This window comes from Zootoca vivipara, chromosome 1 (assembly GCF_963506605.1).
Source record: "Zootoca vivipara chromosome 1, rZooViv1.1, whole genome shotgun sequence".
In the NCBI taxonomy this organism is placed as follows: Eukaryota; Metazoa; Chordata; class Lepidosauria; order Squamata; family Lacertidae; genus Zootoca; species Zootoca vivipara.
In genome coordinates, this window is record NC_083276.1 from 90225262 (window position 1) to 90251886 (window position 26625).

At 46.0% G+C, this 26625-nt stretch overlaps 1 protein-coding gene across 3 annotated transcripts in view; it reads right to left on the bottom strand.

Moving 5' to 3' along the window:
- The window catches only part of TFCP2L1 (transcription factor CP2 like 1), a 44602-nt gene extending 30989 nt beyond the window's left edge, over positions 1–13613 (bottom strand). For 2 of the 3 annotated variants that reach the window (XR_009558142.1, XM_060278677.1), the window contains exons 1-2: positions 4138–4489; positions 1673–1869 (exon numbers count right to left, since the gene is read on the bottom strand). Coding sequence is in view for 2 of the 3 variants with exons in the window: in XM_060278677.1 (XP_060134660.1) it covers positions 1673–1869; positions 4138–4340 (400 nt within the window). In the remaining variant the exon portion in view is untranslated. Of the gene's footprint in view, positions 1–1672; positions 1870–4137; positions 4490–13294 lie in introns of those variants that run through there. The other variant, XM_035128757.2, reaches the window with a different exon arrangement.
- Positions 13614–26625: the final 13012 nt, after the last annotated feature.

Genomic DNA, 26625 nt, shown 5'->3' on the forward strand with positions numbered 1-26625 from the left:
CGCCGGAAATGGCACCTGCACCAACACTGGAAACCACATCTGCACCTGCGAAAATCGCTTATGTGCAGGCAAAATTAAAAACACACACACCATAGCAGCAGCTCTTTTAAAGTAATAGATTATTTAAGAGATACCAGTTGTGTAACATTACTAATGAAGAACATTTACATGAGCAATCACCATAGCACTTAGCAGCCACTGTCTGTCTTTCCCATCACCAAGTCTCCTACACAGAAATCACATCTCATCATTCCCATTCCAGAACAGGACTTTAAATCACTTCATCAGTGGTAATTAGAACTACTTTTGGAAGCATACAGTGAACTATGATCAAAAACAAAACTTTTTTAAAATAACAACCACACACACACACACATTACAGAGAAAACTGCACAATAAGGATACAGGAACTGTATACAAGAAGGCACTTATACAAGGCGGCACAATTCCCCCCACCCCACTCCGCTTTGCTGCAGGTCCATTTCTGAAATTCTATGAAGCTTGGAAAGCTGTATATTCTCTGACCACATTGTGTGCTCTGAGATAAGATATTACTTTTCCTGCTGATATAGAGCTGGAGGCGTAGGATAAACTAACTAAGGTCATGCACTTAAAAAATATATATATTTAAAGAGAATTATTTCGGTACCGAATACTGTAAGCTTGTCGCATGCACAAAACCCAGAGCAACACTGGCTCACAACTTAGGTACCAGTATATCTATTCACCACAGTATTCCCATTTTTTTTCAACCACATTTTCCTAAAATATCTGCAATGCAGAGAGGCATAAGTCACCTTATTAAAAGAAAAAATTAAAATGCTTTAGGTAGGACTGATTCACACATTACTGGAGCAGCCTCCGAGCTGCTTCCTTGTGGTTACATCTAATGCTAATTCAGTAACATCTGTCAAGAGGAAACATTGTGAGTTGGACAAAATGACAGAGGGACACAAAGTGGTGTGGGGAGGAGCCACATCACTCATTGAACCCATAAAAGTCCTCTCTGCAGAGACTTGCCAGGGTGGCTGATCATGGGAAAGTGGCTCCCATGTCAACACAGTAACATATGAGAGGCCTGTGCCATTGGTGTGAGAGGGGTAGGAATGAAGAGAACCAACTCACAACACACACAATTTCATTGTTCCTTCAAACATATTTTTTTTAAAAAAAAAAACCAAAGCAAAACTTGAAATAAGTATCTGTGTAATGAGAGTGCCCAAGTCATTTGCAGGGTAGGAAAAGGGAGAATAATGGTGAGCGCTGCAGCAGATACTAGAAGAGGTTGGTGGTCCCTGTTGCCTTTCTAAGCCAATATTTTCACCTCTCAGCAATGAGCTGGTCTTCAATCTTATTGGAGCAGACCACTAAGGTGTTACCAGAAGTCAAGTACCACATTTGAAAGGACAACAAAGAAGAACCATATATACTTTGTTGGCTATATGTCAACTCTCAGCTTCATAGAAATATTAACCTGGTGTTTAAAGATCTGACCTCTACACTTCTATTCCATTCTCTTTCATGTCATGTTCTCTGAGCTAGCTGCATGCACTGACCAGAGTGTCACACATGTGGTTTTGGCAACTGTCGGGCCAAAAAGAACTGAAGAATTGCTGCATTTAGTCTGGCAAATTACGGAGTGCAATTTTCTATTTAATTGTGTTAGTCTTACCTTGGTTTAGATAAGTCAGTGTCTCCTCATGAAGCTTCACAGCAGGGGATGTGGCCGCACAGAGCACATACTGAAATGGAGGGAGTTTTGTGTCATTCTCAGGGGAGAGTTGAGGCTCTTCCTGTTTAAAGATTGGGAGCGCGAGGACATCACTGAAACAACACAATGCATACCCAATTAGCAACACTGCATTACAACTCTGATCATAATAATAATAATTTATTATTTATACCCCGCCCATCTGGCCGGGTTCCCCCAGCCACTCTGGGCGGCTTCCAACAAAACAGAAATTCTAAAACACAGAAATCCATCAAACATTAAAATACAGAGATCCATCAAACATTAAAAGCTTCCCTAAACAGGGCTGCCTTGAGATGCCTTCTAAAGGTCTGGTAGTTGTTGTTCTCTTTGACCTCTAGTGGGAGGGCATTCCACAGGGTGGGAGCCACTACCGAGAAGGCCCTCTGCCTGGTTCCCTGTAACTTGGCTTCTCGTAGTGAGGGAACCGCCAGAAGGCCCCCGGAGCTGGACCTCAGTGTCTGGGCAGAACGATGGGGGTGGAGACGCTCCTTCAGGTATACCGGACCGAGGCCGTTTAGGGCTTTAAAGGTCAACACCAACACTTTGAATTGTGCTCGGAAACGTACTGGGAGCCAATGTAGGTCTTTCAGGACCGGTGTTATGTGGTCTCGGCGGCCGCTCCCAGTCACCAGTCTAGCTGCCGCATTCTGGATTAGTTGTAGTTTCCGGGTCACCTTCAAAGGTAGCCCCACGTAGAGCGCATTGCAGTAGTCCAAGCGGGAGATAACTAGAGCATGCACCACTCTGGAGAGACAGTCAGTGGGCAGGTAGGGACTCAGCCTGCGTACCAGATGGAGCTGATAAACAGCTGCCTTGGACACCGAGTTGACCTGTGCCTCCATGGACAGCTGTGAGTCCAAAATGACTCTCAGGCTGCGCACCTGGTCTTTCAGGGGCACAGTTACCCCATTCAGGACCAGGGAGTCCTCCACACCCGTCCGCCTCCTGTCCCCCACAAACAGTACTTCTGTCTTGTCAGGATTCAATCTCAATCTGTTAGCCGCCATCCATCCTCCAACCGCCTCCAAGCACTCACACAGGACCTTCACCGCCTTCACTGGTTCTGATTTAAAAGAGAGGTAGAGCTGGGTATCATCAGCATACTGATGGACACCCAGCCCAAACCTCCTGATGATCTCTCCCAGCGGCTGCATATAGATGTTAAAAAGCATGGGGGAGAGGACAGAACCCTGAGGCACCCCACAAGTGAGAGCCCAGGGGTCTGAACACTCATCCCCCACCACCACTTTCTGAACACGGCCCAGGAGGAAGGCGCGGAACCACTGCATGACAGTGCCCCCAGCTCCCAAGCCCTCTAGACGGTCCAGAAGGATGTTATGGTCGATGGTGTCAAAAGCCGCTGAGAGATCCAGCAGAACAAGGAAACAGCTCTTACCTTTGTCCCTAGCCCGCCGGAGATCATCGACCAGTGCGACCAAGGCAGTTTCAGTCCCATGATGAGGCCTGAATCCTGACTGGAAGGGATCCAAATGGTCCGCTTCTTCCAGGCGTGCCTGGAGTTGTTCAGCAACCACTCGCTCAATCACCTTGCCCAAGAATGGAAGATTTGAGACTGGGCGATAGCTGGCCATATTGGCCGGATCTAAAGATGGTTTTTTTAGAAGCGGTTTAATAACCGCCTCTTTCAGCGGGTCTGGGAAGGCTCCCTCATGGAGAGAAGCATTTACCAACCCGCGAAGCCCATCGCCCAGCCCTTCCCGGCTAGCTTTTATAAGCCAGGATGGGCAAGGATCAAGGAGACAGGTGGTTGGTTTCACTCGTCCAAGCAGCCTGTCCACATCCTCGGAGGTAACAGATTGAAATTGATCCCACAAAACTTGACTAGACAGGACTCTAGCACTCCCCCGCCCCGGCCCTGCTCCCACGGTGGAGTCTACCTCTTCCCGAATCTGAGCGACTTTATCTGCAAAAAACTTTGCAAAATCATTGCAGGAGATCATGTGGCCCATACTGGGCCCGGATGGAGCAGGTGGTTCCGCTAAATTGTGAACCACCTGGAAGAGTCTCCTGCTGCTGTTTTCTGCAGATGCGATGGAGACGGTGAAGAAGGTCCTCTTCGCCGTCGCCATTGCCACTTGGTAGGCTCGAAGTTGAGCTCTAGCCCGTGTCCGGTCTGATTCAAAATGAGTTTTCCGCCACCGGCGCTCTAGCCGTCTCAATGACTGTTTCATCACCCTCAGCGCCGGGGAAAACCACGGGGCTGTCCGGGCTCCATGCAATCTGAGAGGGCGCTTCGGAGCCAGACAGTCAATAGCGCTGGTTAACTCCGCATTCCAGCGGGCCACCAGGGAATCAGCTGAAAGGCCATCGACATGGGATAAAACATCCCCTACCACTCTCTGGAAGCCAATTGGATCCAGTACTTCTGATCATACAGAAGTACTAGTGCAATAACAAAGGTTGAAGGCGGGATCTGTAGGACCCATATCCCACAAGCAAATATTGTTTTTGCTATGATTGGTTTACCAGAAAGCCAATACGACAAATTCAATAATGAAACATTTTCAATATGTGCAAATATAATTAAGCGGTATAAGGGTAGAAAAGTCTCCTCCAACAAAACCATTCTGGCTTCACTTACACCACCAATGTTCACCCATAAATACACATTCCTGCCATTATCCCCACAACATGCAATGTAGCAAATAGGTTGGAAAGCACTGAGGGCTAACACGCTAACACACACACACACAGAGAGAGAGAGAGAGAGAGAGAGAGAGAGAGAGTGCGCACATTGTGAAAGGAAGATGCCAACACATCTGAGAGAGAAGGATTAAGATTTTGCTGGGAAATGGCATTGAGCAGGCATAGGCAAACTCAGCCCTCCAGATGTTTTGAGACTACAGTTCCCATCATCTCTGACCACTGGTCCTGTTAGCTAGGGATGATGGGAGTTAAATAATTAGACACACTTTCTCAAAACCAAACAGTTGAACCCAAGGACAAGTAAACAAGACAAGAAATTCAGTTCCTCAGAACTGAAACCTTCCTTGTACCTAACACTTCCCATGTAGCCCTATGAAATGCCTCCTCTCAGTTTAACGTCCCAGAAAGTACCCCTTCAAAGAAATAATTTATAACCTCCAACCAGTATCTGTTTCCAACTCACAGCAGTTCAATCAACATCTCCCTCACCAGAAATTGCACATAAATATGTGTGTGAGAGGCCCCCCCACCAACACCAATATGTCAGGTTTAACATGGAAAGTAGGCATTTCTTCAGTAGGGTTGCCAGACTCAATAGTGGACAGGACTTCTGTGCCTTTAATTGCCCTGCTCTCTTTTGAGTCTGGAAACCTTGAAGAGAAACCAGCAGACCCTTTGTTTAATTTCTAAGCAAAGGGTCTGCTGATTTCTCTTTAAGGTTTCCAGACTCAAAAGAGAGCAGGGCAATTAAAGGCACAGAAGTCCTGTCCTCTATTGAGTCTGGCAATCCTATTCTTCAGTGTTGGGCAATGAGTTTAATCAATACTAAGCAATGGACATTGTTTGAAGATGGCAATCTGGATTACTTTTATAAATTGTTCTTTATTAATTTAAAATACAAATTTGTAAGACAGAACATACAAACATTTTAACATAAGAAAAAGAAAAAGAAAAAATAATAGAAATTAAAACAACTAACAAGGGAAAACAATCTGGATTCCTATTAGACTGCTGCACTGTATGCTTATCACATTAAACGAACCTCAAAACATTTGTTTCTCAACAAGAACATTTTGCTTATATAGTTGGCAGCTGAAGACATGAGCTGCTGGTCAGAATATATTTTCAAGATCTAATGATCAGCCCGATTAAAGAAGTGCTTAGAAGACAGCTGAAAATAACTACATTTATTCTACATTAGAAAGACAGATCTCTCAAGATTTTGCTTTGTGATGCAAGAAATGGGTTTTCAAAGGGGAAGAACTAAAGGGAGACAGGAATTAGAAGGGTTAGTAAGGTAAAGCATGCCTGGATGGTTAAGTCCAGTCAAAGGCAACTACTGTATGGGGTGTGGTGCTCATCTCACTTCTCAGGCCAAGGGAGCTGGCATTTGTCCACAGACAGCTTTCTGAGCCATGTGCCCAGCATGACTAAACTGCCACTGGCACATGGAGGACCGTGATGAGTGCCAGAGCACATGGAAATGCTGTTTATCTTTCCGCCATGGCAGTATCTACTTGCACTGGTATGCTTTTGAACTGCTAGGTTGGCAGAAGCTGGGGCAGAGCAGCGGGAGCTCACCCCATTGCATAGATTCAGCGCCACCACTGAGCTTCTTGGGACTGCCGATCAGAAGGTTGGCATAGCTGCCAAGTTTTCCCTTTTCTCGCGAGGAAGCCTATTCAGCATAATGGAAAATCCCTTTAAAAAAGGGATAACTTGGCAGCTATGAAGGTTGGCAGTTCAAATCTGCCAATGGCGTGAGCTCCCGTTGCTCTGTCCTAGCTTCTGCCAACCTAGAAGGATTAGTACAATAGGCAAAGCGCTATACAGACAATTGAAGCCCCATCCTACACGGCAAAAGCATCAAGGTACCGTAGCAATAGAAAACCCTTCCCATCTACTACTCCAACAAAAAATGCAAGCCAAGGTAGTTGCCTAGTATTACCTTAAGGCTATTCCCACTCAGAGAGCAATGTGCAAAAACTTATACAAAGCATATACGAATTCCATACCCTATGCATTAAATAAATGGAGATGGGTGCACAACACTTCCCTGGCTGACATTTCCTCTTGTGGTAGATATTCACATTTATGCTATGTTTTTAGACCACAGACTTGCATTTATAAGTTTCTGAACATGTTAGGCCACATTCTAAGGCTGCTGAACTAGTCACAAGACTGAGAATCTATGCAAGTTCACCTCTTTTAAAAGTGCATCATCAAGTAGTACATTAGTGCACTGTACATACGGCATAAGGTGCCTGGTTTTAATGAGATAGAAAAAAAATCTACTTCCAATCATTTTGCATCAGTACTTGGTTCAAGTCAAAACCAATGCCATTTTGTAACAGATTACATTACAATACTGTACCAATATCTGAGCTGAAAGAGTAATAACATACTTCCCAGCTTCTCTAATCAAATCAAACTAGTTTTGTTCCCTTGGTCTGATAATTATGTTTTGGTTATCCAAAATATGCAGCACAATCTTCTTTATATGTTAAAAGGAAATTGGAAAATGTTTATTGAATGTATGGGGGAGGAAATGTTTACACTTGAAAACGCTGGCAGCATTAAGATAAATTCAACAGTGTAAATAAGTTTTGATGGTTGTAATAATGGAATACTGAATGGTTTAGCTTATGTAAAATATGCAGGGATTTATGATATGCAAAATGAACCATGGAAAGAGAAGAAGGGATGTCACTGATACTGTAAGGATGTTTAAATGAGTATTTAAAATTGTAAAACAGAAAATCTAATAAAAATTATATATATATATATATATATATATATATATATATATATATATATATATATATATATGCACAGCACAGATGCCCATCATTTTGAGTACACATTTTGGTCCAATGGTCATCATGAAACCTCTTGGCATTTCAGTTAGGGGACCAATTTTCATGAAATTTAATGCCACGTATGCCTATATGCATCAAGGCAGGGATGGGGAATTTGGCTTCTGAGCCCACTGAACAAAACATGCTAATTTGGCAATATTTTGTGACAAAAAGTCCTTAACTGAGAGAAGTTGACCTTTTATCTGATGAAGAAAAAAGGACACATCCACCATAGTGTTAAGCATGTGACTAAATTACTTCACTGCATTTAAGATGCTTTTCGTAACCTTGCACCCAAACAACATGTGATGCTCAGTCACATGTAGTTTCTTTCATTTTGCAAAAAATGTAGGCATGCATGGAAGCTATAATCTGCATGAAAAAAAGTTGTTTGTGGAGCGGCCCAAGGAAGTGGCACTTCTTACTATTCACCTCTACTGTGGTCTTCACACTAATGCCCTTCCCTGCCAGTTTAGAGAATGTGATTTTTGGCAGGAGGGGAAAAGTTATAGGTACTGTACACATCTAGTTGTAAAAAGTTCGTCCAGCATAGTGGCAACCTCAGTTCAAACCTCACTTTAATCATTAACTCAGTGAATGGCCTTAGGTAAACTACTATCTCTCAGAATCGGATCTGCTGTATGCAGTCAATATTGCTTCGACTCACAGGTTTACTACAAATAAGGTACTGAGAGGGTGTGTGAAATGCTTTGAACATCAGATATTACTATTATGAAAACCTGATCAGTAATGAGTGTTATGAATACATTAGTGTTAACCAACCCCTCCTTTATTAAGCAAGCCCTACTCAGAAGCAAGCCCTTCCAAGTTCAACGGAACTCCCACTATTCTAGGAGCATTTTTTGACAGGGAATTTTATTAGTGTGTGCGGTTTCTGAGCTCTGGGCACAGTACTGATCCTAAGATTTCAGATTAAAACTGTAGAGTGAAAGGAAGGGAGGACCTTTTTCTGCCTCCCCAATTCCAGCTACTCTCTAAAGACCGGAGAAGAGACCCTCAAGAATATTAAGGGGTGGGCAGGTGAAGGACTAGACCACTTGGAAAATGAACTTATTTTAGCTGCAGTTCATTAATTTTTTAGCTTTTTATTCTTGTTATTTAAAAAACGTGCCTAAACATTCTGTTGTTGCACCCATAACCTAAGTTTAAGGCGCCATTTAGCTCCGAGCTTTCATATTTCAGTTTCTAACACGGAGTGTGAATAAGACATTTGCTTCAGTTAGGGAAGTATCATGTGCTAGGACAGCCCTAACCTGCTGTCCTTCCGATGTTTCTGGACTCCAACTCCCTTCATCCCTGTCTGGCCATGCTGCCCGGAGTCCAACAACATCTGGCACCAGATTGGTTGCCCTTATGTTAGGGGCTGTCGCTAAACAGCAGTGTAGTGGGACAAAGCAGCAACAGAGCTCTCATTGAAAATACAAGAGCCATCTTTATTAACTCTGGGAAATCTTGAGTGTTTTTCCTTTCCCGGTTAGGGAAGCTAATTGAGATGGAGCACAGGTATAATACCACTAATATCTCCTGGGTAGGGACAATGAAAAAACATTACAATGCTTTAAAGCAGTGTTTCTCAACCAGTGTGCCTCCAGATGTTTTGGGACTACAACTCCCATCATCCCTAGCTAGCAAGACCAGTGGTCAGGAATGATGGGAGTTGTAGTCCCAAAACATCTGGAGGCACACTGGTTGAGAAACACTGCTTTAAAGACGCACCCCAGAGGCACACCTACCTTACCACACAGCTCAGAGCTAACCATAACAATGGTTTTGCATCTCTTAAAGCAAGGATTATTTACGGCATGCCAATTTATTTGTTTTAGAGACATTTACATTTATCGCCTCACCCCATGCCACAGAATAGGCTTGTCATAGTTGTGCAATTCAAAAGGCTCGCCATCTTAATATTACATGAAGGACAAAGCAAGGTTAACAAAAGGAGGAAACAAAATCCTTAAAGAATACTGACCTACCCCTTCCAGAATTGCCCCACCAAAATCTTTGCAGTTCAGTTCTACCAGCTGCCTAAAAGTAGGCATGTCCACACCTAGTTGTGAAACTCTATAAAGTACTCATGCAGTGGTTCACTCTCTCATCAGTTGACCTAGGAGAATCTCCCTTGTTTTATATTTTGCACCATTTGTTTGTTTTAGTATATTGAAATTGTAAAACACCTTGGGTACATTGGCAGAAATGCAATCACTTAGGTAAGGGGGGGGGGTAGACAAATAGAACTGATCCAATAGAAAAACCAACCTAACCTTCCGTTTTACAAGATCAAAACAGGAGCAAAAAACCTCAACTATTTTGTCTGTTACAGGATGCATTGGATATGTTGCTCACTCCTCTGAGAAAAATAGATATACGGCTTCTGTAACTGACAACATGGGCAAATATTATTTAGTACAGTGCTACTCAAAGTGTTGATCCACAAATTGGTCCTGTTCTATGGGTGATGCACTGCCAGTCCACAGTGACTCCACCACAGCTTCTGGGACTAAATATGGGACCGGTCCCTGGCACCTGAGGGTGGGCAATGCCAGTCCACCACATCACTGGCTTAATATACAGGTGCTGGGACCAGAATAAGGATTGAAGAGACAAAGTATTTCCATTCACACAAATAATCTCTGCTCCATGCCACTAGTAAAATGATACACAATGTATTCAAGCAAACTCTTACATAATCAAGATTTGTTACTTTTACTGCAGATTGTATGAGAAGCTAACTACTTGTTTCTACACTTTCCCTAATAAATAATCTTCCACACTTTTTCCCCCTTTCCCACAATTTTTTTAAACTGACTAAGGAAATAGTAAAATAAATGTTTGGGGTTTTTTTTGGTCCAATACAAAGAAACACCCTCTTGGTTGTAAAGAACACAAGCGTGCACCTATATACACCATACAGAAAAGTTATTATCAATAGTAGCTTCTGATGGACAAAAAGAAAATGGCAAAAAGTTGCATAAAGGAAAGTTGGTTAACAGCTGTCAATATTATTGTTATGGTACATGAATATAAATCAAGCCAACATTAACAGTTTCTGTTCAACTACATGTAGAGATTGATTGCAGAGTTTACCTTGCATTAACTGCCACTGAACCTGCTTGAATTTCAGTGGGGGGGAAGGGAGATGAAGTAAAAATATCCTCAAAACACAAAGCGTAAAGCAAGGTTAATGTTCTGTCACAAATCTGAAATAGGTAAGGGTTGCCCTGGGAGACTTTTGTGCCTTTTAAAAAGTTGAAACAGAACTGTTTCACCAAGGGTAGAATTTCCTATCAGAACAAAAGGATGGGGGAAGGTGCAGCTAGCAGCGGACAGGTGTCTTCTTCAGGGTTTGGGTACAAGAATGGTCCTGGGTGAGAGATCCCACAAGACAGTAACAGCCAGGGAAGGGCCCTTTGCCCTTGAACAGTACTGAGACCAGGACAAGACTTAAGTCAACACATGCACACATGTTCATACCATGGAACCAGCACCACACTGTGACAGGGAAGGGTGTAGGAAGAACACAAGAGCCTGTACCAACAACACATTCAAACCATTTGTGCGTCATGTGTTGCTCTAGATGGCTTGGCTTTTGCCTGCTTATTTGTGTCTAGACTGCTAAACAAGTTCTAGCATGGAAAACTGTTAGGCATGAAACCTAAGTGACTGCAGTTTATGTTTGCCATTTGCTCCTGCACTCCATTTTTTAAACCAGCTAAATGCAAACTTTATGGCTTCAGTATCAAACCAGCTTTCTCTTTCCCTCACATCCCCAATTTGTGTTTGCCATCCAGCCTGATGCATTTGTCATCTTAAAAGCTTCTTCACAGTTTTCTGACATTTTTGTTGGTCCTACCAAAGGCATTGCTTGACTATGGATTTTGAAATAGCATTCTAGACGCAGTTAAAAAGCACAGATAAAAATCACACTATTAAAATAAAAACACAAGTATAGCTTTCTGTTGGGAAGGGTTGGAATGTAGGTTTTCCGTTTGCTGTCTTTTACATTACCCACTGCCCCTTTTGCTAAATAAATAAAATGTGACCGATGTGGAAATAAGGCAGGAAAAAACTGGATTAAACAAGCCCAGTAAAGTGAATGAAAAGGATTCATCATTCAAACGAGGGGAGGAGATAAGAATGAGAGAAAGCTGGTTTGGAAAGCTAGTGCCTCTATCTGCAAGACATTTGCCAGTGCTTGCAAGACACTTGCTCAGTTCTCAAAGACCACTTTGCTAAATCTTCCCAGACCTGTTCATAGAAGGATTAATTTTAAGGGATAGATCTATGGACTCTACTAAAAAAAAAAAGCCCATGCCGTACTAAATTTGCTGTAAGGCTTGGTTACCCCATCATTTAAGGAGGGCTGGCAGTGCTAGTCTGCTCCAGCAATCAATCTCTTGTGATACCTTAAAGACTAACAATTTTATTATGCCATACATGTCATGAAGTGACAATGAAGTGTTAGATAGTACTTAACTGGCAAATTCAGTACAATTATATGCATGGCTGTAGAGTACTGTATGCACATCTATAGAGTTGAAGAGGTGCATATATACAGTACTTGCCAGTCCAGAATACACTTCATGCATCTGATGAAATGGACAGCAGTCCAGGAAAGCTTATGGCACAATAAAATTGTTAGTCTTTAAGATACCACAAGAATATTTGTTGCTTTGGGGGCAAACAACTGAATGTTGCAGTGGCTACTCTTCTAGAAATTGTTACAAAACTTTTCATTATTCCACAGTTAACACATTCAGTCATGAACACCAAGTGTAATCCTTACTCTCTCATAAGATGCACTGGGAGAGAAAAGTCTGAGCAACCTATAAGTGCACAAACACAATGCAGGACTCGGTGTTAACTAATCCAAACTAAATAACTACTCGGTCACCAATGCAGGTCAGAGCTTCCACTTCACTCACAGCTGTGCAGGTTTTAGATAACCGGCATTAATGGACCTGGGCTAGAAGCTAGTCACCAGGCTCCTTGAAGTTTTCTGGAATTTCCACTTGCTCAAACCCACATCATACTTTCACTAAAAAGAAAAAAAAAGTGGGAAATGCACAAACAAGTCCAAACCATTAAGAGAACCCACAGAGAGGGCAGCTCTCCCTAGCTATCACAGGTGAGCATGATAACCCACAGCTGCATCACACTCTCCTCCTGCTCCAGAGAATGGCGCCCATCCAGCTCCCTGAAACAGACTAGCCCATCTCAGCTGCCACTGATCAGCAACCCATCCCCGACCACAAGATTCACGCACACAGATGAGGTCTAAATGGAGTCCACTTTCACAAATCCACATCTTTCCGAGACGGTCCCTATCCTTGCCGGTGGCGCAGCTACATAAAGATCCATTATTTTTACCAGAATCCTCATAACTTCAGAAACTGCGCACGCACACCACACACGTGTCTTTCCCTCTCTCCCTCTCCTCAGAACCAAACACCTATTGTATTTTGGTTGCCTATGATATTCCGCAACGCGCTGTCAACGGATGGTGTTGAATAAAAGAGCCCCGTCAACCGCAACCTCCTAAAGTCGTTCGCCCCCGAAATAAAATAAAATGAAAAACCCCAACTTGGCTCCACTCATCCCGACTCAGTATGCTTCTAGTTCTCTTTCTACAGCACCACGCCGCCTGGGTCCCGCTCGCCGTCCTTCCCGCATCCCTAACAGGGCAGACATGGACCCTCATATGCACGCTTTTCCTAGGAGCAAGCGCCGCTGAGCGCAGAGGGTCTTGCTTCTGAGCAAACACGCATAAATAAGAGCGGGAGCTTGAGCTGCACGTCCCTAATGTATAGTCCAGCAAGAAGACCCCTCACTCCAGAGACCGACCTTCTGCGCTGCAGCGTAAACCAGTACCCCCAACCCCTTGCTCCTGTCTACCCGCATTTTAGCTGCAAGTCAGTCAGTCCGCTCCGCTCGAGAACCTTGCGCCCTTTTCCCGCCTTACGGCCGCTCGCTCCCCGGGCTCGAAGGGCTCACTCACCGCAGGTAGCTGCCTGTCGAGTGCTGGTTGTAATGCTCCGGCTGCGTGTGCCAAAACAGCATCTTCTTCGACGGCTGTTACCGCTGCTCTTAACCTTCGCTCGCCCGGTAGCCCTAAACCCAAAATCCCCTACAAGTCGAGGCGGGCTACGAACCCCAAAACCTGAAGCCAGCCCAAGACCAAACGGCGCGCACTCGGCAGCCGGAGCCTCTCCGCGCGCTTTTATTGGGCAGCCGCGTGATCCGCTGCTTGGCCGCTCCCAGGCGCTGAGGTCAGCCGCCGGCCTCTGCTCTCGGTCGCGCGCTCTGCCCGCCTCCCGCCGCCGCCGGCCCGCTCCCCGCCACTCCGGGCCGCGCGACTGGGCGCCAATCCCCAGTCGGCTGCTGTCCGCGGCGCAGGTGGAGAAGCCGAGGCGGAGCAACGGAAGCGGAGTTGGGGGAGATGACCTCACGGAAATGGAGGAGCTGCACAGACTGCCTTCTTCCGAGGTTTAATGTATAGAACTATGATTTATCTTCGCCGCCCCCACCCCAGCATCTTGCCTCACGAAGTGTACCCGGATGCTGTACTGGAAAGTTTGCCACCCCACTTCTAAAGGCAGTGCTTTTTCTGGAGGTACGCAGGGGGTACGCACACCCCTAAACATTTTGTGAATCTTAAGTTTGGCCTCATTGAGGGGCCGTGTTTCAATATGAGTAGGAAAATGAGAATACCCCCTAAACATTTTTCAAGAAAAAAAAAGCACTGGCTAAAGGTATTGCCTAAACTCTGATTTTTTATAGCACTTCCCGCCAAAGTAGTTTGTATACCACAGCTTGGGGGGGGGGACCTCAGGCATGGGGCGAATGTGGCCCTCGGAGACTCCCCACCCCAATGGCTCTTAAAACTCTTGGACCTGGTAACTGCAATGCATCCTTGCTTGACTTCTAGTAATGCCTCTAGCAAAACACGCATTTGCGATTTGGCTGCAAACCCCACACTACCTCCCTCACCTCCACATTGAGCTTTACACACTGCACTGCTCAGTTGGGACCCATAAGCATTTGAGGGAAAGGGGATGCAGTTGCCTTGGCCTCACACTTCCCCGTTTGGCAGCAGGCCCCACGCTACAAAGGGGAGGGGAGTCCAAACTCAGAAAAGGGAATGCTTATGGCATTTAGAGCCTGTCTTTTGGACAAACTTAGAGGTGTGGGTCCGTTTTGTAAAGTAGAAATGGAGCTTGATACTATACGCAGCTGTGAGGCCATAGGTGAGCTCCCGCTGCTCAGTCCCAGCTCCTGCCAACCTAGCAGTTCAAAAGCACGTCAAAGTGCAAGTAAATAAATAGGTACCGCTCCAGCGGGAAGGTAAATGGCGTTTCCATGCGCTGCTCTGGTTTCGCCAGAAGCAGCCTAGTCATGCTGGCCACATGACCTGGAAAAACTGTCTGCGGACAAACGTCTGCTCCCTCAGCCAGTAAAGTGAGATGAGCACCGCAACCCTAGAGTCGTCCGTGACTGGACTTAATGGTCAGGGGTCCCTTTTTATACAGATATAGATATATCTTTTTGGTTCTAGTGGGATCTCCAAAGTAACTCACAAAGCAGCAACAACGCATCCATCCAAGAATAAAACCTTCAACTAAAACAAGCAGTCAGAATTCTAAAATGGCAGACAGAAAAATAAATCACTCTGGCAACCAGACATTATCAGAAGGGCACCTAAACAAGACCTTTTTTATATTGGAAATTTAATAAAAAATTATTTGACCCAAAAAGCAAAACAAAAAACATTTTGACAAGGGAAGGCCCTCCAGACTGGTGTTTCCTGAAAAGTGTTCTTTACAAAAGAAGTCTATATATATGAGTGACTTAAAACATAGCAAGGTTGTCCCCACCTACCCACCACTGGTTTCAAGTTGCATATGTACATTGCTCTACACACCAGAAAGGGGACAGGGATGTCCCCTCTCAGTTGGGTGTCACCTGCAAATTGTATGAGCCACCCCTCAATTCCTTCATCCAAGCCATTTATAAAGATCTTGAACAACAATGGGCCCAAGACAGAACCCTGCAACACCTCACTTGTCACATTATTCCAGGATGATGAGGAGCCATTAGTGAACACTTTTTGGATTCAGTCAGTCAACCAGCTACAAAGCAGTAGTACCTTCTCCAGCCTGCATTTTACCAACTTCTCCACAAGAATATCATGGGGGACTTTGTCAAAAGTTTTACTAAAATCAAGATACACTACATCCACAACATTGCCCTTATCCACCAAGCTTGTAACTTAAAAGGAAAAGAAAAGAAACAATATTCATCTGACATGACATGTTTTTGAGAAACCCATGCTGGGTCTTAGTAATCACAGCATCCTTTCCCAAGTGCTCACAGGCATGCTGTTTAATTATCTGTTCTAGGACCTTTCCTGGTATTGACATCAGACTGACCAGTCAGTAGTTACCTGGTCTTATTTTACTTGAACAGAAGTAAACAATGTATTTACAATTACAGTTTTCTTTCTGTAAAGCACCCTAAAGAGAGACATCCCAAGAAAACCAAAATAATCTTACAAATGGGTTTGTTTGTTTTTATCCTGGGAATGTTAACCCTGGGATTGGGGGTAGAAATGTGCCATGCCGTTTTTCGAGCAAATACCAATTCACAGAAGCCGGTAAATGCCCTTCTTCTGACACACACACATTTTGCAATCCCAAGGGCCAAGGCATATTTGAATTCAGCTTGAAGTAGAGAAATGCCCCCTAAAACTGTCACTTTGAAATTTTCTGTTTTTAAAAATTAATGAATTAGGGTAAAAAAAATTGTTCTGTGTCATTTTTTAAGGAAAGACTGATCCAGAGAAGCCAATCAAAGTGCTCTTATCCTGACACAAAACACATGACTTTGGGACATTCTGCACCCCCAATATGTGTTGGAAGCAAGCTTATTGAAATATACTCGGAGTCAAGAGTGAATTTCATGCTCTTTATTCAGCTCATAGTCATCAAGGAGGAGAAGAGAAGACGAATGGCTCTTTTCCCCAAACCGTCTGCTTATATACATTATTTACACAATGGGCCTTGCGTGATTGGCTACTTCAGGGCTACACCTGTGGGCCAATTATATTGTGGATTGACTTCTGCCTGCAGCCTGATTGGCTGCTCCTACAGGCCAATCAGGTAGCAGATTCACTTCTGCCAGCCGCCTGATTGGCTGCTCCAGCAGGCCAATCAGGTTGCGGATTCACTTCCACCTGGAGTTGGATTGGGTAGCTCCCGCTGATTCTGAATCCTATTGTTCTAGGATTCAGCTCAGTACATAACACCCCTCCCCTCTAAGTTCCAGTCCTGCCCGGGAAGTTGCATTCGTAGTCCCCAAGGTCTGCTGGCCGCCTCCGTGTGCGTTGTGGCCTGGGGTGTTCCTTGGTCAGGGGTTCTGGTTCTGGCTCGTGTTCCGAGGCTGCTGGCTGTGCCAGGGCTGTCTGGTCTGGCGCCACTGAACCACTAGGTTGTAGCTCTGGTTCCGGTGTCCTTCCAGCCTCGGGGCGCCCCTCTGTGCCTACTGCTTCTGCTTCCCCTGCCCACCCCTCTCGCTCTACAGGCCTCACTGCCCTGCTGTCCCCTTGGGACCCCTCTGTCCCGCTCTCCTCACGGGTTCCTCCTGGGAATCGTCGCCGTAGCTGGTCGCAGTGGCGGCGCCAACATTGCCCCCCTTCCGTTAGTACCTCGTACGACACGGGACCGGTCACCTTGGTGACTGTGGCGGGTACCCATGCTGGGCCTGCCCCAAAATTCTTTGCATACACTGGGTCCTGGGCCACAAATGTCCGGGGGTTCCTGCCTTTCCCCACCACTACCTCATCCTGAGCTCTGTCGGGGTGAAGTCGGTCCAGTCTAGTTGCAAGGCGCCGGCCCATTAGTAATTCAGCTGGGCTCCGGCCCGTCGTTGTGCTTGGGGTGCTGTGCTGTGCTAGAAGAAATGTGGCAAGGCGGTATTCCCAGTCCCCTTGTGTCATGCGGCGGAGGCTGTCCTTGGTGGTCCGCACCATGCGCTCCGCTTGGCCATTGGTGGCAGGGTGGAATGGTGCTGAGCGGATGTGGCGGATGGCGTTCTGCGCTGTGAAGGTCTGGAACTCCTCTGACGTGAATGCGGTTCCATTGTCCGAGACGAGGGTGTCAGGGAGCCCGTGGGTCGCAAACAGCTTACGTAGTACCCGGATGGCCGCCGCCGTAGAAGTGGATGGTACCAGTGCGACCTCCAGCCATTTGGTGTAGGAATCCACCACTATGAAGAATGTTTTTCCCTGGAAGGGGCCAGCGAAGTCCACGTGCAAGCGTGACCATGGATGTCGGGCGGACTCCCAGGGCTGGACTGGGGCCCTTGGGGGATCCGGGCGGGATTCTTGGCAGGTCTGGCAGTGTTGGACCCAGGCCTCTATCTCTCTGTCAATCCCCGGCCACCACACATAACTCCTGGCAAGGGCCTTCATCCTCACTACCCCTGGGTGTGTCTCGTGTAGGGCTGTGAGGACCCTTTTGCGGAGGGGCTGGGGAACAACAACCCTGCTTCCCCATAACAGGCACCCCTTGTGGGCCGACAGTTCATGTTTGCGGTTTGTGTAGCCAGCGAATTCTGGCCCGGGGCTGCTGCTGGGCCATCCTCGCCACACCCAGTCCAGGACCCGGGAGATGACCCTATCTTTTGTGGAATGGTGCGCAACTTCTTGTGCCTGAATGGGTCGGTCGGGAAGCAGCTCCAGGGTCATAACCTCTTGCGCAGGCGCTGGGTCGGGGCCTGTTTCTGGTAGTGGTAGCCTGCTGAGGGCGTCTGCGTGGCCCATCGCCTTCCCAGGGCGGTGGATTAGTGCATACTGGTAGCCGGCAAGGAAAATTGACCACCTGAGGACACGTGGAGACAACACTTGGGGGGTCTGCTTCTCGGGAGCAAACAGGCCAAGCAACGGCTTGTGGTCAGTCACTATGGTAAAGGGCCGCCCGTACAAGAAATCATGGAATTTTTTTACGCCCTTCACGATTGCCAGACCCTCCTTGTCAATCTGTGAGTAGTTTCGTTCGGCTGCAGCAAGCGTCTGGGAGAAGTATGCCACCGGCACCTCTCTTCCATCCGGGAGTTGGTGTCCCAGGACAGCGCCGATGCCATAGGGAGAGGCGTCGCATGCCAGCACCACTGGCAGCCTCTCGTCGAAGTGTGCTAAGACCGAGTTCGAGACGAGCAAGTCCTTGACTGCCTGGAATGCGGCCCTTTGTCGCTGGCCCCACACCCAAGGGGCCCTTTTATCTAGGAGTCTGTGTAGGGGCTCCGCTACCGCTGCCTTATGGGGAAGGAAGGCATGGTAAAAGTTCAATAGTCCCAAGAATGACTGAAGTTCGGGCTTGCTCTTGGGCGCTGGGGCCTCACAAATGGCCCGTACCTTGTCACTGGTTGGATGGACCCCTTCTGCATCCACCTTAAATCCCAGAAAGTCCACCTGCGGCACTCCCAGTAAACACTTTTCCCGCTTCACCTTGAGGCCCGCCGTCTGGAAACGGTGCAGGACGGAGCGGAGGCGGTCCTCAAATTCCTCTGGTGTGGGCCCGGCGATCAGTACATCATCGAAGAAGGGGGTGACGCCAGGAATCCCTTTAAGGAGAGAGTCCATTAGATTCTGGAATATGCCTGGTGCCACGCTAACGCCAAATTGCAGCCGCTTAACTCTGAATGCCCCTCTGTGCGTCACAATCGTCTGAGCCTCTGCTGTGGCTTCGTCCACAGGCAACTGTTGATACGCTTGGGCCAAGTCCAGTTTGCCAAAGATTTTTGACCCAGCCAGGGTGGCGAGGACATGGCTGACCACTGGCACTGGGTATGCATGGGCCGTGAGAGCCTTGTTTATGGTGCATTTGTAGTCTGCACAGATGCGGACCGAACCGTTAGGCTTGACGGGTGTGACAATTGGAGTTTCCCAGGGGGCGTTGGGCACCGGCTCCAGCACTCCTTGCTCCACGAGCCGGTCCAATTCCTCGTCTATGCAGGGTTTCAGGGCGAACGGGACCCGGCGGGCCTTGTGCCTGATGGGTCGTACAGCGGGGTCTAGCTGTAGGGCAATGGGGGGTCCTGTATATCGTCCCAATGCCCCATCGAAAACCCCTGGAAACTCTTTGCATATGGCGTCCACGTCCACTTGTAAGCTAGTGCAGTTCACCCCGGTAACGGCTAGCCCCAGAGGTCCAAACCATGCCAGTCCCAGTAAGCTAACGTAGGGGCCCTTAACTACCAGCAAGTCCAATTGTTGCTTTCGCCCTCGATATTGCACCCTGAAGGTCCCCACCCCCATAGTAGGGACCTTACGTTTCTGGAAGTCCCGGAGGGTGAATGGGGCCGGCCTTAGTTTGGGACCCCCATTAGGGCACAGTTCCCTTAATGTTCGGGCCGAGATTATGGATAGAGTTGAACCCGTGTCCAGCTCCATGCGGCATGGGGCTCCCTCTATCTGTACCTCTATATAAATTTTCTCTGTGCTGGGATGGGGCAACTGGAATACCTGGTAGTCCGTGATCTCCGTCGAGTTGCCTTGGTGCATGGTGCCGTGTGACCTGGGGCTCCTGGGTCGGACAGCTGATGCTTGTCGACGGGTGAGTCGAGCCCGACACACCCGGGCGATGTGTCCCAATTTTCTGCACTGCCTGCACTCTGCGTTGCGGAAACGACAGGTCCTCCTCTCGTGGTTCTCCCCGCAGCTTGCACAGTTCCCTCCTTCTCGTCGAGGCTGCTGTGGTGTGTGTGCTGCTTGAGTGCGCCGCTGTACTCGGTGTACTTCCTCCCTGTCAGATTCGGATTCGTCGGTGAGGTCTTCGTGGTAGACCCTCGGTTGGGATGGCGGGGCCGGTCGTGCCTCTTGCGTTGACCTCTCGGCGGCTTCGGTTGCCAGGGCTTCCTCCAGAGCAATCTGGAACGTGAGGTCTTTTTTGGCGTAGAGGCGTCGTTGCAACATCTCGTCCCTCAGGCCACCGACGAGGCGGTCACGAAGCATGTTCTCCAATTCTGAGAAGTTGCATAACCGGGCGGCTTGGCGGAGGGAGGTCACAAACCCAGTTATGGTTTCCCCCGGGGCTTGCCGCTTTGCGTAGAAGGCATTTCGGCAAGCTACCACCGAGGGCTGTGGTGAGAAGTGCTCCTTCAGCCGTTCCATTATTGTTTTGTAAGAGACGGTAGCGACATCTCTAGGTGCAAGGAGAGCCCGGGCGATTTCAAACGTCTCCTCTCCACAGACGCTGAAGAATGTTGCCCTCTTCATGGCATCGTTGGTGACTTCTTTCGCTTGCAGGAGGAAGTTGAAACGGGCGGCGTACCCTTCCCAGTCTCCTGATGCTGGTTTGAATGGCGAGAAGCTGCTGTCGGTTGCCATTCTGGGTTCCTTGGGTCCTGGAGTTGAAGCCTGGATGCACGGTGCGATGCAGCGGTGCAGCAGGTGGCGGTGCTGCGGTGCAGTGCGTGGTGGCGGTCAGCTCAGCAGGATCCCATCCTCGTCGCCAGTGAAATATACTCGGAGTCAAGAGTGAATTTCATGCTCTTTATTCAGCTCATAGTCATCAAGGAGGAGAAGAGAAGACGAATGGCTCTTTTCCCCAAACCGTCTGCTTATATACATTATTTACACAATGGGCCTTGCGTGATTGGCTACTTCAGGGCTACACCTGTGGGCCAATTATATTGTGGATTGACTTCTGCCTGCAGCCTGATTGGCTGCTCCTACAGGCCAATCAGGTAGCAGATTCACTTCTGCCAGCCCCCTGATTGGCTGCTCCAGCAGGCCAATCAGGTTGCGGATTCACTTCCACCTGGAGTTGGATTGGGTAGCTCCCGCTGATTCTGAATCCTATTGTTCTAGGATTCAGCTCAGTACATAACACTTATGGTAATTGCCCTTGTTCTCTTTCTTTCTTTCTTTCTTTCTTTCTTTCTTTCTCGCTCTGGGTTTTCAGGATAAATAATTATGACTGCAGATCCAAACAACCATGGTTTCTATCCAAAGCTATTTTGTCAAAAACATATGCATTGGGTGTTTATTGTTATTTGTTTCAAATTGTTAGAGGCTGTAATATCCAATTTTCATTTTCTGCCTGCAAACAAGTTGTTATCTTGATTTCAAATGTAAATACAATGTTTACATTTACAAAGACTCAGTAGTAGTTAGAGGAGTTTGCACAACTCACAGTGAGGGGATGGGGATATTTAAGGAAAGAGAGATTACTCTTTTTGCCTTAAGCAGTTTGTTCCTCTGAAGATATCTATTAGAATATCTACAATTAGTCTCGGGCAGAAATGGAAAATTGCAGATTGGCACATGACATGGAATGAAGGTTAAAACACTTGTTGGGGTATGTGCTCATAATGCGTTGAACTTATCTGTCTGAACTCTTTATGCAGGAGATAGAATAGGTAGTACTATGTTTGTTATGGAATCAACAACCCAACCCAAGAGAATCGTTTTAGCTTGTGACTTGGGGAGTCACAAGTAAAGCCATACAGTATTCAGTTTTCTAACACATTTAGTGATTTCAAGCACCCTGGTCCTATGAAGGTTGACATGCAAGAAAGTCTGTAGGTAGAAATTATGAAGCGGGGTCCATTGTAATGCAAACATTACAATGCATTTTTATACCCTTGCATTATAAGATCTTTAGGTCAGTAATAATTTCAGATAGATAGATAGACAGACAAACAAATACCACACACACACACACACACACACACACACACACACACACACAGAGAGAGAGAGAGAGAGAGAGAGAGAGAGAGAGAGAGAGATAGATTTAAAATATTTCACCAGCCAGACCAGAATATGTGTGACTTCTTATGAATTATGATGTCATACCAATTTCAATGTGCTTGCTCAGCTGAAGGGGCAGAGTAAAATCATAACTGTTTGCAAACCGTGGCACTCAGCTATAACACAGTTAGCTAAAATAAATAAATAAAAGTTGTCCTGTAGCGCCTTTGAGACCAACTAAGTATGTTCTGGGTATAAGCTTTCGTGTGCATGCACACTTCTTCAGATACCAGTTAGCTAAGGTATCCAACTTACGGTAACCAGAAGCCAATTCATATAATCACTTTGCGGGGGGGGGGGGTTTATATTCAGTTAGGTCCTAATTTTGGTAGTTCTGCCAACATGTCTGAAAGTAGTCTTCGATAAAATTTAACATCACAAAACAGCTAAGCTAAGCAGAGTGCCACTCATTGACTTCAGCAGCCATGGAGCAGGGCATATTGATATCTCTTTATCCTGCCCAAGGCAACTGAAAGTGACTTACAACAACAAGGGATAATCATGCTACTGAAGGCCATCACTTTCTCCAAGCAAAACACTCAACTATTCTGGGATTTTCATATCTGCCATGGCAGGCACCCCAGCTGCACCTTGGTCCTTGTACTGTGAGGGGAAGGAAACAGATTTCCTGACCCAAACAGATTGTTCCTCTCTATTTCCCTTCCCTTCCTGTGAATGTTCCTGCTGTCACTAGTTGAATGGCATAAATACATTTAAAGCAGCCTTACACCACTTTTCTTGTCATAGCTTTCCCCAAAGAATCCTGGCAACTGTAGTAATTACCCAAATCAGCTACATACAGGATTATTAGTCTTTTTTTCTTTTTAAGATCCCAATCGCTTTACAATGTCTAACAAGAAAAATTGCCACAGGATTATTCTCTTACCACCAGCCACTACTACACAGCTTTTGCAGTGCATATCATGCTATAAGGCATACATGACAAGATTTAAGAATTCCCACTCCAGCTCGCCTCTAGAAAGGAAGAGGCAGCTGTGCTACCTGGACCCTGCTACATTGCATAACTTCAAATAATAAAAGTTCCAGTGGTTTGCCTTGGACTATGTCCCCAGCTGGAATTGAACAGAATCTGATAAAAGCCATCTGCAGCTCAGAGAGGTTATCAAGCACCTCTGAGAAAACACTGGCGTTCCAAAAACACCACCCAGCGCCTGCTTCCCTAGTAGGGGCCTGGCAACATTCCCATTCATCAGGTGAGTGCAGGACAGGGAACTGTCTCTTTGCAGCTTTGAGTTTGTCTTGGCTATCTTTAGCAGGCATCCATATACCGTATGCATAAAAAAAGAAAGCAATGACCATGCTAATATATTGACTATCCGGGAGCCCAAGGGATCTCTCTTGGCAGAAAAGGTCCTTGCTGCATCTTCAAACCATATCTATCTGGTCAGCATCTCCAAACCATACTTATCTGGCTCACTGGGCAACTATTTTGGAAGGAATTAGCATTTGGGAAAGAAATGCTGATATTAAAAACATTGGTTGTTTCACAGAAGGAACTATAGTATCTAGACATGTACATGCAACTTTCTAAGTGGAAGAGGCTGTAGGTAGTATGCAACTAAGTTTGACTCAGAATGAATGCTCTGGGCAGAAGCCAGCACAAGTATATTTGGAGGGTCAGGAGAACCCCCAGAACAGGGTGCGATGGGAGATAGTTGTGTCTGGCAAACAGAAATGGTTGCTCAGGTAGACCAATAACAGTGTGATGTTAAATCCCACCCATTGAAATTGATAAACATGACTACGTTCAGCCCAATATTTCAGTAGGTCTGCTCTAAGTAAAACTTAGCTGAATACCACCCTGTATACCTGTATTTATTATGTGGTTACTGCAATTACTAATAATAATTACTGTGTGTGGTTAACAAATTACAATCTATTCTAGACATACCAGCCATTTGCTATTCTTACCTTCTTTCACCAACACTGTAAAGACTACTCTAGCCGTATCTAGAAATGCATTTTATTATCCTCAAAATGTTTTCTGTCAAAGAGTATGTGGGTGTCCTAATACTTCTGGGTGTCCCAATACCTCTGCCGGCTGATTTCACATTTCTGCATTTCCTTTGAGTCTGACATCCTCAGCTCCCAGTTGAAAAGTGTTTCATAATGTTAAATGTGAATATATGAGTATGTTTAGCACTTGAACAAACATTCAGCAGTGGTGTGGCCAATAAGTGTAAATCCAGAGTCACCAATGTTTTTGGACCAGTGGGCACATTTCAAATTTTTACAAAGTGCTGTGGGTGCCACTCACAAAATGACTGCCATGGGATAACACAAATTCAGAGAGTGTTCCCCACACCCCAGACAACCTTGTGCTTATTGAGGGAAGTCAGCTGTGTGTTGCTAATCCTATTTGTGGAGATAACACAATTTTGATTCCCCCCTCCCGCCAAACACATAGACATACAATGGTGTTGTTGCTGTCAAATAACAACAGGGAGCATTCCCCAGTACCAGGAAAATAGACAAGGTGGCCATGCTGCATAGGTTAAAGTCTCTGGCAATCTACGTATAAACATTGTTTTTTTTCTGGGGGGTACACAGAGCCTACCCCTAAACATTTTGTGAATCTAAGTTTGGCCTCATTGAGGGGAAGAATTTCAATATGACTAGGAAAATGAGAGTACCCCTAAACATTTCTTAGAAAAAAGCACTGCTTATAAATATAGTCTCTTCTAATATTATTTTTGGGACGCGGGTGGCTCTGTGGGTTAAACCACTGAGCCTAGGGCTTGCCGATCAGAAGGTTGGCAGTTTGAATCCCCACGATGGAGTGAGCTCCCGTTGTTCGGTCCCAGCTCCTGCCAACCTAGCAGTTCGAAAGCACGTCAAAGTGCAAGTAGATAAATAGGTACTGCTCTGGCGGGAAGGTAAATGGTTCGCCAGAAGTGGCTTTGTCATGCTGGCCACATGACCCGGAAGCTGTACGCCGGCTCCCTCAGTCAATAACGTGAGATGAGCGCTGCAACCCCAGAGTTGGTCACAACTGGACCTAATGGTCAGGGGTCCCTTTACTTTTAATATTATTTTGTTTATCAGGAAACTGACACAGAAAATGCTGGTAGGCTCTTTCTGAGATGACAAACTTTATCCCATTAATTTCTGAGAGGGGACATGTCCTTCTGGTGTCCCATTTCTGCACTGCCTTGACTTCATTACTCTTAAACTGCAGCAAAACTCTTGCTTCTTAGATTGAATTTAGACAAGATAGCAGAAGCTGAGATAGCTTTGGTTGCTCTTTGTAATCTACTAATAGACTGGGTATGGTTAGTAAAGCAGAAAAGTTCATGTCAAATTGACTCACTTCCTCCTACTCCTCATTAATTCCCAAAGTCAGTTTATACTAGGCTAGTTCCACAATGATAAACTGACAATCACCTGGGTTAGATAGGAGATGCCATCAGATGAAATTGCTTGGAAGTGGTCTAGCAACTAAGCAAACACACTTCAGGGATATGTTCACATTAGATTTAAGAGCACCAGTCATTTCCCAAACCCCAAATTCCTTGCCTTGGAAAGGGCATGAAACTTCCAGGACTAGATGTAAGGAATTCCCTTTTCTATCTGCTGTATCTTTTATTTAAAAATATGTTTTTATTGAAAGATTTTAATGGATAACAAAGGTACATATGCTGTCTCTGTTTTCAATTCATAGAGTCCTTTCTACAAGTCAGTTACAATTGGTGTGAGACAGAATGGTTGTTGTGTCAAATTAGCCACATCAATTTGTATGCTGTTGGGGGGAGGGTTAGGTTGTTGTCTTGCTGGGCTGCATATGTAATAAAGGGGAGCCACACCGTGGTGAAGGCATCCTCTTTTGTTTGTCTCCATGCTATCTGCTATATCTTTGATGAATTTTACAGCTCAATTTTCACCATGTTTATTTACAAGGTGGATTAGAAGTAAACACCTTCCAGATCCAGGAATTTCTTAGGCCATAATAATGTTAAAAATTGGACCCAATGTCTCTGGACTTTGTTTTCATCCAGTCAAATATGCTCAGGTACAGCTTATATATTCAGATACCATGAGGCTGACCTCCCTAGAGACTTTGCTTTCCTCTCTAACCCCTGCACACCCCACAAAGAGATAGAGTATTTGGTCAATTTACCACATTCTGGGCATCATGTCAAGCTGTGTAGCTCCTGTCCCCACCCCCGCGAATTATTCTGTCCAATGAATCTCCCCTTCCTCTGCCCATGGTACAATCTGCTGTGTAAGGGAATGAGTGTGGGTAGCCTGTCAAGGTGAAAGGTTAGGCAGTGTAGCATCATGCTAGACTGGGGTAAGGAGACAATTCTGCCATGTCACTCACCGGGTGCCCTTGAGCAAGTGAGCTACTCTGCCTCACAATGAGCTTGATGCAAAGGTGGTATTTAAATAGAATAAACAAAGAATTGTAACCCCTTTGTTTATTGTGTTTAGATACCACCTTTGAGTATCCTTAAAGCAGGGGTGGGGGACCTGTGGCCCCCTAGACTTCAACTATT